We start from the raw sequence: 16,498 nt of genomic DNA, 5'->3' as shown, positions 1-16,498 counted from the left end.
GAGAGAGACAGAGAGAGAAAGATAAAGAGACAGAAAAAGAGACAGCGAGAGATAAAGAGACAGAAACATATATATAGAGAGAGACACACAGAGACAGAGAGATAAAGAGACAGAAACATATATATAGAGAGAGAGACACACAGAGAGATTGTTTTATCTTATTTTCATAATCCATGTTTGCTGGCAGCTTTTTTGTTTATTCATGTAATCACTTTTGCTGCTATTGTTTTTCTCCAAGTCAACACAACAGTGTTATGACTGATTACTTCAGCTAACGACATCAGCATATTAAGGCTTAATGAGTCATCACAGTCACATGCACGCACGCACTCGCACTCACACTTGCGCACAGACACACACACACACACACAGAACAGTACCTTGCTGAGGACGTCAGGGTTAGGGTCGTTCTGCAGCAGCACTGCGGCAGTGCGTGTGTCGTCGTTGCGTGCAGCGATGTGCAGGGCAGGCAGACGGACCTTGCCCTTGGTGCCATAGTTGATGAGCAGGGCCACCACGTTCTCATGACCCTGCTGAAGAGCCACCGCCAGTGGCGTGAACCCATCCTGACAGACAGGGTGAGAGAGGGGAGGGAGCAGAAGGGAAAGAGGGAGGGGTGGCCGGGGTAAAAAGGGAAGAAGGGGGAGAGGGAAGGACAGAGGGAGAGGTATCGAGGCAGTAAAGTAAGAAGGGGTAAAGAGGAGGAGGGGAGGGAGAAGGTAAGCAAGGTCAACGAGAGACAGCAAGGGAGTAGGAGGAAAAGAGGGAGAGGGGGAAAGGGAGACAAGCCAAATGATAATGGAGGGGGTGAGAGACGGGTAAGTAGAGGGAGAGCAAGAGAGAGAGAAAGAAAATAAAGATAGTGGCAAATTTGAGACAATGTACATTGAGATTACTGTAATAGAAAGATGCGAGAAAGTTAATGTAGCATTGTCTATTGGACTGAATCCAATACACATCTGAGAAACAACTAAATGTCTGTTTGCTCTGTGGGCTTTCACTCACCTCTGTTGGAAGGCTCTGATTGGCTCCGTTCTCTAGCAGAAACTTTACTACATCTAAGTGGTTCTCTTGTGCAGCCATGTATAGGGGGCTGAAGCCTTTCTGTAAGGAAGAGGCACATTGGTGCATGGTTACCAGCAACACACACAAATATACATGCACACAAACACCCCCCCCCCCCCCCCCCCCCCCCCTTCCCAGGTAACAGTAATGTGCAGTATAATGTCCCGGATGACTCACCTGTGACTGGGAATTGACGTTGGCTCCATAGTTGACGAGCTCAGCCACCACTCTCTCCTGGCCTGCCAACGCAGCGATATGGAGGGCAGTGTTCCCTTTCTGGAGGTGACAGACACACATACACGAACATTGTTTCATTAAGGTTGTGAATGACTGGCATTAGTGCCACATTAAACAAGGCTGGAGTGGCATGACAAAGGAACACAGGGAGCTATGTTGTGACATGGTTATGTATTCGCGCGTACACACACACACACACACACACACACACACACACACAGGGAGCAGAGAGCAGCCTAATGACCAAAATCTCTAGTTAAAAAGCTTCATTAACGAAACACAGCTCAGAAATAATGAGTTATGACTTATTAGATAGATATGTGTTAGATTAAACTAGATATATGTTTACAGGCCAATCAAATGAGCGGAATAAGTCATAAGCATGTGTTTAAGCTTATAATACATGTGGTGGATCCTGTTTGTAAACATCCTGTTATATAGCTCGCTGGTGAATATCTCAATCAGAAGTCAGAGGTAGGTGCTATGCATCTGTTCTGTGGTACAGTATGTGAGTGGAGTCCTGGTAAGCAGTGAGCAGTGTGTGAGTAGTACCTTAGTTGTGGTCTCCAGGACAATGCCAGCGTGTAGTAGCCCCAGGACCATCTTGACGTGGCCTTCTTTAGAGGCCAGATGCAAACCGTTGAGCCCATTCTGCAGTGACAGCCGTGGAAATCAGCAGTGACCACACAGAACCATCAGAACAAATCGTCAACCTACAGAGCGAGCTCCAATCAAATCTGTCAGCCTACAGAGCGAGCTCCAATCAAATCGTCAGCCTACAGAGCGAGCTCCAATCAAATCTGTCAGCCATCTATAACATGGATTTCTGAGCAGTAGACATACAGTACTAAGAATAACAAGCAGAGAAACGCAAAACCCACATTGGTTACAGAAGCAGCACGAAAACATTTCAGAACATTAACAACCTTAAGACTGTTTCAGTTGGGTCTCAAAGGAAGCAGAGAGCATGGATTTATTTCAGGCTTGTCTGGGTGTACAGCTGCAGAATCAGACAGTCTAACAGTACAGTCTGTGCCTTTCTCTGCTCTGCCAGCCTGCAGTACCGTGACTGGCCACAGTTTGCAAAGCACACTGGTCCCTCTCCTGCCCTCAAACTGCAGTGTCACTCAATTCACGCAGATAACACACTCACTGGGGAGACAAACACACATGCACGCATGTGCAAACGCACACACACGTAAACAAGTGTGTGAATCACCGATGTGTTTCTGTGAGCTGGCTGGAGTCTGCTGGATTGTAGATAGGGCAGGAGCAGGTTGGCAGGCTGACATGTACATTTTCTAGAACAGCAGCAGTAGCACCAACTTTTAGCATAGCTATATGCTCTACTTCAACTCCAATCCAAATTTTAACACATACAGTATACAAAACATAGAAAATGTGTATGTCTACATACACACCACATACCCACATACAGTGCATTCGTAAAGTATTCAGACCCCTTGACTTTTCCCACATTTTGTTATGTTACAGCGTTGTTCTAAAATGGATAGTTTTTTCCCACTCATCAATCTACACACAATACCCCATAATGACAAAGCAAAAACTGATATTTAGACATTATTGCAAATGTATTAAACATTTAAAAAACGAAATATCACATTTACATAAGAATTCAGACCCTTTACTCAGTACTTTGTCGAAGCACCTTTTGCAGTGATTACAGCTTTAAGTCTTCATGGGTATGACACTACAAGCTTGGCATACCTGTATTTGGGGAGTTCTCCCATTCTTCTCTGCAGATCCTCTCAAGCTATGTCAGGTTGGATGGGGAGTATTGCTGCACAGCTATTTTCAGGTCTCTCCAGAGATGTTATTGTAGATCGGGTTCATGTCCGGGCTCTGGCTGAGCCACTTAAGGACATACAGAGACTTGTCCCGAAGCCACTCCAGCGTTGTCTTGGCTGTGTGCTTATGGTCGTTGTCCTGTTGGTAAGTAAACCTTCGCCCCAGTCTGAGGTAGGCTTTCATCAAGGATCTCTTTGTATTTTGATCCGTTCATCTGTCCCTCAATCCTGACTGGTCTCCCAGTCCCTGCCGCTGAAAAAAAAGCATCCCCACAGCATGATGCTACCACCACCATGCTTCACTGTCGGAATGGTGCCAAGTTTCTTCCAGACGTGACGCTTGGCATTCAGGCCAAAGAGTTCAATCTTGGTCTCATCAGACCAGACAAGCTTGTTTCTCATGGTCTGAGAGTCCTTTAGGTGCCTTTTGGCAAATTCCAAGCGGGCCGTCACATGCTTTTTACTGAGGAGTGGCTTCCTTCTGGCCTCTCTACCATAAAGGCTTGATTGTTGGGGTGCTGCGGAGATGGCTGTCCTTCTAGAAGGTTCTCCCATCTCCACAGAGGAAGTCTGGAGCTCGGTCAGAGTGACTATCGGGTTCTTGGTCACCTCCCTGACCAAGGCCCTTCTCCGCCAATTGCTCAAGAAAGAGTCTTGGTGGTTCCAAACTTCTTCCATTTAAGAATGATGGAGGCTACGGTGTTCTTGGGGACCTTCAATGCTGCAGAAATGTTTTGGTACATTTCCCCAGATCGGTGCCTCGACACAATCCTGTCTTGGAGCTCTATGGACAATTCCTTCGATCTCATGGCTTGGTTTTTGCTTGGACATGCACTTTCAACTGGGACCTTATATAGACAGGTGTGTGCCTTCCCAAATTGTGTCCAATCAATTGAATTTACCACAGGTGGACTCCAATGAAGTTGTAGAAACGGTCATGATCGTCGTAATGAGCGGACCAAGGCGCAGCGTGAGTATAGTTCCACATATTTTGAATCTCCGTGAAACAAACAAAACAATAAAGAAACAACGAAAGGTGAAGTGATGACGTGCACACAGGCAACTAAACACAAACAATATCCCACAAAACACAGGTGGGGAAATGGCTACCTAAAAATGATCTCCAATCAGAGGCAACGATAAACAGCTGCCTCTAATTGGGAACCATATTAGCACCAACATAGAAATAGACATACTAGAACAACCCCTAGTCACGCCCTGACCTACTACACCCCCCCCCCCCCCCCAAAGGTGCGGACTCTGTCTTCTACACTGAAGCCAAATAGGGAGGGTAGGGGGGGGGGGGTGATTACTGTCGGTGGCGGCTCCGGTGCAGGTCGTAGCCCCTGCCCAGACCCCGGACCTGGCCATGGCGCCGGGCTGAACACCGTGCCTGGATTGGGCATCGGCACAAAGGAGGGCTCCGGCCATGGAGCTGGACTGGACGCCGTGCCTGGACTGAGCACAGGCGCAGAGGAAGGCTCCTGCCCTGGAGCGGGACTGGACACCGTGCTTGGACTGGGTGTCGGCGCAGAGGAGTGCTCCAGCCCTGGAGCGGGACTGGACGCCGTGCTTGGACTGGAAACCGGCGCAGAGGAAGGCTCCTGCCCTGGAGCGGGACTTGACACCGTGCCTGGACTGGGCATCGGCGCAGAGGAAGGCTCCGGCCATGGAGCGGGACTGGACGCCGTGCTTGGACTGGAAACCGGCGCAGAGGAAGGCTCCTGCCCTGGAGCGGGACTGGACACCGCGCTTGGACTGGAATCCGGCGCAGAGGAAGGCTCCTGCCCTGGACGCCGTGCTTGGACTGGAAACCGGCGCAGAGGAAGGCTCCCTCCCTGTAGCAGGACTGAACGCCTTGTCTGGAAGCTCCTGACCGTTGACCGTCGCTGGTGGTTCCGGACCGTTGACCGTCGCTGGAGGTTCCGGACCGTTGACCGTCGCTGGAGTTTCTGAACTGTTGACCATCGCTGGAGGTTCCGGACCGTTGACCGTCGCTGGAGGTTCCCGAACTGTTGCCCATCGCCGGAGGTTCCGGACTGTTGACCGTCGCCGGAGGTTCCGGACTGTGAACCGTCGCCGGAAGCTCTGGACTGTGAACCGTCGCCAGAAGCTCTGGTCTGTGAACCGTCGCCGGAAGCTCTGGACTGTGAACCGTCGCCGGAAGCTCTAAACAGCTGCCTCTAATTGGGAACCATATTAGCACCAACATAGAAATAGACACACTAGAACAGTCCCTAGTCACCTACTACACCATAGAGAACCAAGGGCTCTCTATGGTCAGGGCGTGACAGAAACATCAAGGATGATGAATGCACCTGAGCTCAATTTTGATTCTCATAGCAAAGGGTCTGAATACTTCTGTAAATCAGGTATCTGATTTTTATCTTTAATAAATTTGCAAAACATTTCTACTTTTTTTTTTGCTTTGTCATTATGGGGTTTTGTGTGTAGATTGATGAGGGTAATTTAAAAAAAATGATTTTAGAATAAGGCTGTAACATAACAGAATGTGGTAACAGGGGTCTGAATACTTTCCGAAAGCATACACACATGCAGCAATGAATGCACACTAAAGCACACATCCTCATTTGTATGATAGCTCTACCTCTGATCCTAGCCTTAGCCAGTAGTGGTATTATTATAGTGGCAGTATTATCTGGTGTAGAGATTGTGGAATTAGTTTTATTGTCGGCTTGGTGCCATGGTTGTTTCTGTGAATGGTGCTGAGGGGTTGCAGTAGCAGGCTGCAGGCTGTCGGCTTACAGAGTGGGCGTGCATTCCCCAAGCTGCCCTAAGTGGTTATGTGTACAAACTGAACTCCCTTCCATTCACCAAAGTACTGATGAAAAATACATAACAGATTCACTTCCACTTAAGCTAGCGTTCACTCACAAATGTAACACATCTGTATGTTCAAAACAGAAACTAAAACTACATGCTTAGCTATTCTTTACATGTGATGTTATTTAAACATTGTGCTTCTCTCATGATGCAACAAGGTGCTATGGGACAGATTGAGGAGCGGGGAGGAGAAGAGAGATGGATATATGGCTAATTATATATATTTCTTAATTAAGGTTGTGAATGTCTGGCGTTAGTGCCACAGTAAACACGGCTGGAGTAGCATGACACAGGAACACGGGGGGCTATGTGGTGACATGGTTATACATGCGTGTGCGCACACACACACACACACATCTATAATATCATCTTCATAAAGTCTGATTAAATAAATGTTTTACGAGACAACACATTAACTCTCTTGCCTAGAGACCCTGTGTACCAGACAGTGACCTTGGGCAGCTTGAGGAATCTCTGATGTACCTGATTGGATGTGTTGATGTCTATTCCATTCTTGATGTGGTCCAGAGCCTTGTCCAGGTTCCCTGAACGGGCCGCACGGAGGAAACTGGTGGCAGCATCCGCCTGGAGGGGAAGAGAACACAATCAGAGATAGACAATGACAAAGATAAAGATAGAGAGAGAGAGAAGATGTGAGCGACAGAAGGCATAGCATAGGCATAACAGTATAACACCTGCTTGGTCATCCATGATCTACAATAGTAGGTCAGAGACATTCTTCAATATCAGTCTGTTCTTCGAAACGACTCAGTATTCTGCTGTCTGAGAGTCTAAAAATGGCTGACAATCCAAAAGTGGTGAGGCTGCCCCTCACTAGGAGTTTGGCAGCTATCCATAGCAGAGAACATGCTGTCTGACTTATAAAGCCGCTGTGAAAGTGATGTGTTCACCTCTGCCACCATGATCAGCCAGACAGGGAAATTCTAACATGGCTGCCTAATACTGTAGTCCAGAATACAGTCTCCGCCTTGAGGACAGGTATTATATAGATTCTATACAGTGCGCCTACTCACCTCCAGCCACACAGCAACAGAGGGTTTTACATGGAACCAAGAAAGGTTATCCTATGGGAACACTTTTGGAACCCTTTTTTCTAAGAGTGTAGAAGACATTTTCCTCTGCTCTTTGCTTCTCTTTCCCACCCATTTCTCTCTACCACTCCCCTCTATCGCCTTCCTGTTTCTCCCTGCGACCCATCTCTCTACATCCCTTTATCTACCTTCTCTTCTTTTCCTTGTGGCCTTAACATTCTCTCTCTCTCTCTCTCTCTCTCTCTCTCTCTCTCTCTCTCTCTCTCTCTCTCTCTCTCTCTCTCTATCGTGTGCAATCCCAGTGGGAGGGGGTGTAAGCTGCTCCTTTCTCCCACTCCCCCTCTCCTCGCTCTCTCTCTTCCTCAGTAATGTATGGATGATGTATCCAGGCTGAGGTCTTCCCAGCATAAAACTAACACTATGCAGTGTGTGTATTTTCATTCAGTCTCAGGTAATGTGTTAGATAAGCTGCTATTACCAAGATAAAATGTGTCCTCCCTCATACACACTTCATTTGTACAATTTAAAATCTATAAATATGGGGCCCCCCGGGTGGCGCAGTGGTTAAGGGCGCTGTACTGTAGCGCCAGCTGTGCCATCAGAGACTCTGGGTTCGCGCCAAGGCTCTGTCGTAACCGCCCGCGACCGGGAGGTCCGTGGGGCGATGCACAATTGGCCTAGCGTCGTCCGGGTTAGGGAGGGCTTAGCCGGTAGGGATGTCCTTGTCTCATCGCGCACCATCCTCGAGTAACATTTAAGACACCTTATAGAATGGACCAAAGAATTCTGAATGTTCTGGAGGCAATGAGCGGGTCCTAACTAGGTGTACCTAATAAACTGGCATATATTGGATTCACATCTGATATGCATGATCAGTTCCACCATTTTAAGGCTTTTTCTATTATCTCATGAACTCAGTAACTAAGTAACTAAGTAACTAAGTAACTAAGTAACTCAGTAACTAAGGGGTAGCCTGAGAGTTAATATGATCTACAGTTGAAGATGGAAGTTTACATACACCTTAGCCAAATACATTTAAACACAGTTTTTCACAGTTCCTGACATTAAATCCTAGTAAAAATTCCCTGTCTTAGGTCAGTTAGGATCACCAATTTATTTTAAGAATGTGAAATGTCAGAATAATAGTAGAGAGAATTAATTATTTCAGCTTTTATTCTACAGTAACTAAGGGGTAGCCTGAGAGTTAATATGATCTACAGTTGAAGATGGAAGTTTACATACACCTTAGCCAAATACATTTAAACACAGTTTTTCACAGTTCCTGACATTAAATCCTAGTAAAAATTCCCTGTCTTAGGTCAGTTAGGATCACCAATTTATTTTAAGAATGTGAAATGTCAGAATAATAGTAGAGAGAATTAATAATTTCAGCTTTTATTTCTATCATCACATTCTCAGTGGGTCAGAAGTTTACATGCACTCAATTAGTATTTGGTAGCATTGTCTTTAAATTGTTTATCTTGGGTTTTGGGTAGCCTTCCACAAGCTTCCCACAATAAGTTGGGGGAATTTTGGCCCATTCCTCCTGACAGAGCTGGTGTAACTGAGTCAGGTTTGTAGGCCTCCTTGCGCGCACATGCTTTTTCAGTTCTGCCCACAAATTTTCTATGGGATTGAGGTCAGAGCTTTGTAATGGCCACTCCAATACTTTGACTTTGTTGTCCTTAAGCCATTTTGCAACAACTTTGGAAGTATGCTTGGGGTCATTGTCCATTTGGAGACCCATTTGCGACAAAGCTTTAACTTCCTGTCATGCCCGTCGTTTAAATAAGTGGACCAAGGCGCAGCGTGAGTAGAGTTCCACATATTTATTATAGTGAACTTCCAAACAACAACAAAGATTAACGAACGTGCAAATACGTAGCGCACATAGGCATTAACTCTAAACAATATCCCACATCGCAGGTGGGAAAAGGAACACACTAAGTATGATCCCCAATTAGAGGCAATGATATTCAGCTGCCTCCAATTGGGAACCATACTCACTCACCAACATAGAACTAAAATAACTAGAAAACCCCCTAGTCACGCTCTGACCTATTAAGCCATAGAGAACCCAGAGTGCTCTCTATGGTCAGGGCGTGACACTTCCTGACTGATGTCTTGAGATGTTGCTTCAATATATCAACATCATTTTCCTCCCTCATTATGCCATCTGTTTTGTGAAGTGCACCAGTCCCTCCTGCAGCAATGCACCCCCACAACATGATGCTGCCACCCCCGTGCTTCACGGTTGGGATGATGTTCTTTGGCTTGCAAGCCTCCCCCTTTTTCCTCCGAACATAACGTTGGTGATTATGGCCAAACAGTTCGATTTTTGAGGACATTTCTCCAAAAAGTACGATCTTTGTCCCCACGTGCAGTTGCAAACTGTAGTCTGGCTTTTTTATGACGGTTTTGGAGCAGTGGCTTCTTCCTTGCTGAGCGACCTTTCAGGTTATGTCGAAATAGGACTTGTTTTACTGTGGCTATAGATACTTCCTCCAGCATAGTTTCCTCCTGCATCTTCACAAGGTCCTTTGTTGTTGTTCTGGGATTGATTTGCACTTTTCGCACCAAAGTACGTTCATCTTCACGAGACAGAATGCGTCTCTTTCCTGAGCGGTATGATGGCTGCACGGTCCCACAATGTTTATACTTGCGTAATATTGTTTGTACAGATGAACGTGGTACCTTCAGGCATTTGGAAATTGCTCCCAAGGATGAACCAGACTTGTGGAGGTCTACAATTTGTTGTTCTGAGGTCTTGACTGATTTCTCTTGATTTTCCCATGATGTCAAATAAAGAGGCACTGAGTTTGAAGGTAGGCCTTGAAATACATCCACAGGTATACCTCCAATCGACTCAAATTATGTCAATTAGCCTATCAGAAGCTTCTAAAGCCTTGACATAATTTTCTGGAATTTTCCAAGCTGTTTAAAAGCACAGTCAACTTAGTGTATGTAATCTTCTGACCCACTGGAATTGTGATTCAATGAATTATAAGTGAAATAATCTGTCTGTAAACAATTTTTGGAAAAATTACTTGTGTCATGCACAAAGTAGATGTGCTAACCGACTTGTCAAAACTATAGGTTGTTAACAAGACATTGATGAATTTGTTGAAAAACTAGTTTTAATGACTCCAACCTAAGTGTACTTCCGACTTCAATTGTATGTTTTTTTACCACCTTGTCATCTTAGACCTCACCCTCTGTTCTGTGAGTTGACGGAGGACATTTGGAAGACTTATGTCACCGAGTCAAGGTTCCCCTGTAACAAACCAGTATTATTCTACATGTAGGATGTTTTCACATGCGAAGCCTCATGCTGCAGCTCTGAGTGCCCATGCCAACTTGTCGGCAAATGTTCAGCATTTATATGCTCCAATTTTCATTCTGCGGCCTTCGGCCATTTTTTTATGGGATTTCACAGCTGTTGATTGACACGATGGATGTTTCTGCTCCTTCTAAGTAGGCCATATGTGAGCAGAATACTGAGGATAATGTCTCCAGCCGACCGGCTCCCCCAGTCTCCATCAGTCTCTGAATGGATTGATAAGTGCATCTATGATCCTCAATGTGTGTTTCTTAACATGATTGTCTGAGGCAGGAGGGGGGGATAAGGGTCAATCAATTCTAGTGTTTGCCCATAATTGTGCTTGAAAGTGTGTGTGTGTGTGTGTGTGTGTGTTTTCATATATTCCTAGAAATGGAAATGACTGCAGAACTGCTTTGCCATCACAATCAGTCAACTGGTGCTTGTGCTTACGCTGTGAGGCACAAATCGATTTTCCTTCTCATGTCCCTCTCTCCACCTTCCCCGCCATCCCTTTCTCCATACTCATTTCCATTCCCCTCTCCCGCTGTCTGTGATATGCGGTCAGTTTAAATCAATGCATCCCAGCCCTGTCTGTTCATTTGTAATTATCATATGCAGTCAGTGCGTCAATTTTACTCAGTAATTAGATCCTCAAGCCAAACATGGTGATTTACACTCAGCACGCCGCCTTCCCATCGCTCACGTGCCCCCAGCCCTCTCTGTCTTTATCTAATTTTCCCTCTTGCGCTCTCTCTCATCTTCCCTGGCATGGCAGGCTCCCTGCCTCATTCTCTCACGTCCTCCATCTCTCTTCCCTCCCTCCTTCTCCCCCTCCCTTCCCTGCTTTTCCTCAGATCACTGTGTCCTTCTTGTGTCATATTGATGTGATGCTGTGTAATCATGGTATGCTGCAGTATGGCGTGACATATCACAAGCATTCCTACAGTGACGGCCAGTGGAAGAGAGGAGGGTTGAGAGATCAGAGAGAGGACATGTCCGTGTTAACGCAGATTCAATTAAAGCCTTTAATCTCATATCTGTGGAGGAATCTAATACTGTATCATATCGCTGTGTTTAGCTGCTTGCTTCTCTCCAGTGCTATCACAATGCTCTGTAGTGTATGGGTGAGGCTGTGTGTGCATGTGTAGTCTTTACCTGTGCAGTACATACATCTGTCTGCCCTACCAAGGCCATTTATTTTCCTTCTAGAAGGAGGGTGTGTGTATACAGGGCTCTAGTGGATTTTAATGGATTATGTCCATTTGGAAGAAAAAATATATGTGATTCAAGGTGAGTGGATGTTAAGATGTGTACACTGCAGTGTAAATACAAATATCCTAAAGGGTCAAGTCAAGGTCAGATGTTGAGAAATTCTTCACTTTTACTCAAACACACTCATACATAGGAGTGGTCGACAGGACAGCACACCCAGCAAACAAAATTGGTTCTGTGAAAGTTCCCAGAACATTCGTTAGGTCGCGGACATGTTCAAATAAGACAAACACTGTCCAGTCGTGGTGATGGTTATAGAATGTTTGTATAAAACATTCACCTGATGTTGCAAGAACGGTCCTAGAACACATTTAATATGTTCTTTAAAGGCTCAAACATTATAATCATCAGCACAACTGGACAGTTTTTGGGTTATGAAAACATTTGCTGCAAACTAACAATTATTCTAGGAACTTTTACAGAACCAATTTTGGTTTGCTGGGAAAGCATTAATTACTTGGAGAACTTTGGGGGAACTTTGGGGGAATGTTCTGTGGTGGTTGTTACATATGTTGTGTACAACATTATAGTGAATGTTAGGAGAATAATCCAAGAATATTTAGTGAGTGTATCAAAAACATTCTCTGATAAAACCCTAACTAGAACTTAGCTAATGTATCTTATCTTAGCTAATTTTCTGGGAATGTTCCCGGTTTGCTTGGCACACCCATAAAGAGTTATAAAACAGACATACACAAAGAGTGTCCACGTACGGTGAAGAACGCACAAATGTGCACCAAATAAACACCACATACTCTTGCACACCCACAGTGAAAATAATTGTCCACCAAACACACATAAAGACAAACAAGAACTACATAAAAGGAGATAAAGAGAGGAAAGCGGTGAAAATAGATAGGTATTGCAAAGAACCACCAAACCTAACTATACTGCCCAGCCACGTCACAACAACAACACATAAGTTGTACAGAGAGTTCAAGAAACCACAAGAGATCACGAGAGGAAGATCCCAAAGAAGAAGCAACGACACAAACCACGACCACATAGAGCTGCCACAGAGATATATAGAGAGAAAGTGTTGAAGTATACAGCGTGTGTATCAGATGATATTTACTCTGTCATCATAGTACCATATTCCCCGGGCTCGATTGGCCGACCTCTCAGAGCTCACACTACTGTCCTGATGGACAAGCCAGCGCTGAACCACATGAGCCTAGAAGACACATCAACAAAAAGACAAGGCCTGTTAATGTGACACACATACAGGTACACACATACATACAAACAGATACCGTACGCAGACTGCATGACATAGACTACATGTTAGTCTTGAAGACTCTTGATGAAGTCAAAAGCCTTTTATTTTTATGTGATTTACTGACATGTAAAAACACACATAATAAGAACTACCACACTCAAACACAATTATAAAGTACACATGCACCATACCAGCTGACACAAGAATGGGTCTGAGAACACAGGGATGAAGCTTGCATGGAAATATGAATAAAACACACATTCATCTTTGTACCCAACACATCTAAATCTAAAAGAGAAAAGCATATTTATATATTTTTATATTCAAATGATGTTGATGTAAAAGGAATACACTTCCAAATACTGTATACAGTACACACAGGCACACACACACACACACACACACACACAATCCTACAACAAGACCACCTATTTTGTAACACAAAGAAAGAAACCAATAGACATCCATAAGCCTGGAAGACTCCCTACAAGAGACACAAAGCATGCTAATGTAATCCATGCACCTTGGCAAAAAAACAACTAAATAACACAACCACACAACCAAAAAACACACCAAGCAATCATGAAGACACAGTCACACACTGTACAAGATGCATCCTAGATCAGCACTCCTACTCTGAGATACTTTGTGGATATGGGCCCAGGAGTCTCCAGGACTCCACTGGCCCTTGATGCGGCCAATTTAATGAACCAAGACTGCAACAGCAGACAGCAGGTATTCCCAAACAGGGGTACCACAATGCCGTCGGGGGTCGCCAAATAAAAATGTGATTCACATTTTAAATTTTAAAAAAATAAATAATAATCATTGGAAAAATAAACTTCACATTTTCAAACCGTGACGGGGCCATACATTTGGGTGAGTTTTTTTCTCTCACTTGAGTAGCATCGTTTCACTGCCCAAAATAAAATTAAACCATCTACTGTTCAGCAAAATCACAACACAATGTCAAATACAGGTAGCCTAGTCAAATAATTAACAACCAATCACATTAACCGTTACTCTCTCGCGGGAAACCTCCCCTCTTGCGCAGATATTTAGAAACGAAACATGACAATTTTAAAACTAAGACAATTCGAGAATGAAGATGACTTTCAAGTAGTAAGACATGTATAAAAGCAACAGATACCATTAATAAGAAGGGTCCAGAAGAGTCTTATATGGTGAGCTACCGAGTGGCTAGGACAGGCAAGCCCCATACTATTGTGGAGGACGTAATTCTTCCAACTGCCGCGGGTATGACTGGGACAATGCTGCGGGAAAAGGCCAAAAAACTATACAGACATCAAACAACACTGTTTCACGACGCATCAGTGACATGGCAGGAGATGTTTTGAATCCATTTCTGCTCACATACAAACCAGTGAATTCTATGCGTTACAGCTGGATGAGTCAACAGACGTGGCGGGCCTGGCACAGCTCCTGGTGTATGTATGTTACGTTTATGGGGGGTCAACTAAGGAAGACATCCTCTTCTGCAAACCACTGGAAACCAGGACAACGTGAGAGGATATTTTTAAAGTACTGAACAGCTTTGGGACATCAAATGGACTTTGGTGGTCAAGATGTGTTGGTATCTGTACTGATGACACAAAAGGCATGACTGGGAGACATAGTGGAGTGGTAACAGGCGTGCAAGCAGTTGCTCCTGAAGCCACTTTATTTATTTTTTAATTTAATTTTTCACCTTTATTTAACCAGGTAGGCCAGTTGAGAACAAGGTCTCAATTACAACTGCAACCTGGCCAAAATAAAGCAAAGCAGTGCGACAAAAGCAACACCACAGAGTTACACAGGGGATAAACAAACATACAGTCAATAACACAATAGAAAATCTGTATACAGTGTGTGCAAATGAAGTAAGGAGGTAAGGCAATAAATAGGCCATAGTGGCAAAATATTCACTATTTAACAATTAACACTGGAGTGAGATGTGCAGATGAGGATGTGCAATTAGAAATACTGGTTTGCAAAAGAGAAGAAAATAAATAAATAAATAAATATGGGGATGAGGTAGGTAGTTGGTTGGATGGGCTATTTGCAGATGGGCTGTGTACAGCTGCAGCGATCGTTATGCTGCTCTGACAGCTGATGCTTGAAGTTAGTGAGGGAGATATAAGTCTCCAACTTCAGTGATTTTTGCAATTCGTTCCAGTCAGAGCTGAGATAAGGCAGAGTTTACCTAGCAAAGACTTATAGATGACCTGGAGCCAGTGAGTTTGGCAACGAATATGTGGCGAGGACCAGCCAACGAGAGCATACAGGTCGCAATTGTGGGTAGTATATGGGGCTTTGGTGACAAAACGGACTGTGATAGACTGCATCCAATTTGCTGAGTAGAGTGTTGGAGGCTAATTTGTAAATGCCAAAGGAATGCCATCCACCGAGAGGCTCTTGCTGCCAAGGGAATGCCTGACAGCTTGAAAGACGTTTTGGACACTACAGTAAAAATGGTTAACTTTGTTAAAGCAAGGCCCCTGAACTCTTGTGTATTTTCTGCATTATGCAATGATATTGGCAGCGACCATGTAACGCTTTTACAACATACAGAAGTGCGCTGGTTATCAAGGGGCAAAGGATTGACACGTTTTTTTAAATTAAGAGACGAGCTTAAAGTTTTCTTTACTGACCATAATTTACACTTGCCTGACCGTTTGCATAATGATGAGTTTCTCACATGACTGGCCTATCTGGGTGATGTTTTTTCTCAACTGAATGATCTGAATCGAGGATTACAGGGATTCTCCACAACTATACTCAATGTGTGGGACAAAATTTAGGCTATGATTAAGAAGTTGGAGCTCTTTTCTGTCTGCATTAATTAACAAGGCCAACACACAGGTCTTTCCATCATTGTATGATTTCTTGTGTGCAAATGAACTCAAGCTTACGGACAATGTCAAATGTGATATAGCGAAGCACCTGAGTGAGTTGGGTGCGTAATTACGCAGGTACTTTCCCGAAATGGACGACACAAACAACTGGATTCGTTATCCCTTTCATGCCCTGCCTCCAGTCCACTTACCGATATCTGAACAAGAGAGCCTCATCGAAATTTTAACAAGCGGTTCTGTGAAAATTGTATTTAATCAGAAGCCACTGCAAGATTTATGGATAGGGCTGCGCTCAGAGTTTTTTGCCTTGGAAAATGGCGCTGTTAAGACACTGATGCCCTTTGCAACCCCGTACCTATGTGAGAGTGGATTCTTGGCCCTCACTAGCATGAAAACTAAATACAGGCACAGACCGTGTGTGGGAAATTATTTAAGACTGAGACTCTCCAATACAACCCAACATTGCAGAGTTATGTGCATCCTTTCAAGCACACCCTTCTCATTAACCTGTGGTGAGTTACGCCGTATTCACAATAATATATAATGAACAAATAAGGTGAACAAATAATGTTTTATATGTAAGATGGCTAAATAAAGAGCAAAACTATTGATTATTATTATATTATTATTTGTGCCCTGGTCCTATAAGAGCTCTTTTTCACTTCCCACGAGCCAGGTTGTGACAAAAAAATTCACTCTCAATCTTATGTTTAACAAATATATTGTATAGTTTGTGTGTGGCAGGCTTAGAAATGATGGCAAAAAACAACATTTAAGAGTGCGCTGGCCCTGGTGCTAGAGAGGGTACACAGCTGGAGGTTGAA

General features: G+C 44.3%; 1 protein-coding gene across 5 annotated transcripts in view; it reads right to left on the bottom strand.

Moving 5' to 3' along the window:
- ank1b (ankyrin 1, erythrocytic b) overlaps positions 1 to 16,498 on the bottom strand; it is a 77,082-nt gene that overhangs the window by 23,030 nt on the left and 37,554 nt on the right. For all 5 annotated transcript variants that reach the window (XM_036977199.1, XM_036977201.1, XM_036977200.1 and 2 more), the window contains exons 2-6: positions 6,438 to 6,539; positions 1,855 to 1,953; positions 1,243 to 1,341; positions 1,006 to 1,104; positions 381 to 566 (exon numbers count right to left, since the gene is read on the bottom strand). In XM_036977199.1, coding sequence (XP_036833094.1) covers positions 381 to 566; positions 1,006 to 1,104; positions 1,243 to 1,341; positions 1,855 to 1,953; positions 6,438 to 6,539 — 585 coding nt within the window. The remainder of the gene's footprint in view (positions 1 to 380; positions 567 to 1,005; positions 1,105 to 1,242; positions 1,342 to 1,854; positions 1,954 to 6,437; positions 6,540 to 16,498) is intronic.

Source organism: Oncorhynchus mykiss, chromosome 5 (assembly GCF_013265735.2).
Source record: "Oncorhynchus mykiss isolate Arlee chromosome 5, USDA_OmykA_1.1, whole genome shotgun sequence".
Taxonomy (NCBI): Eukaryota; Metazoa; Chordata; class Actinopteri; order Salmoniformes; family Salmonidae; genus Oncorhynchus; species Oncorhynchus mykiss.
This window is presented reverse-complemented; position numbering and strand designations above follow the sequence as displayed.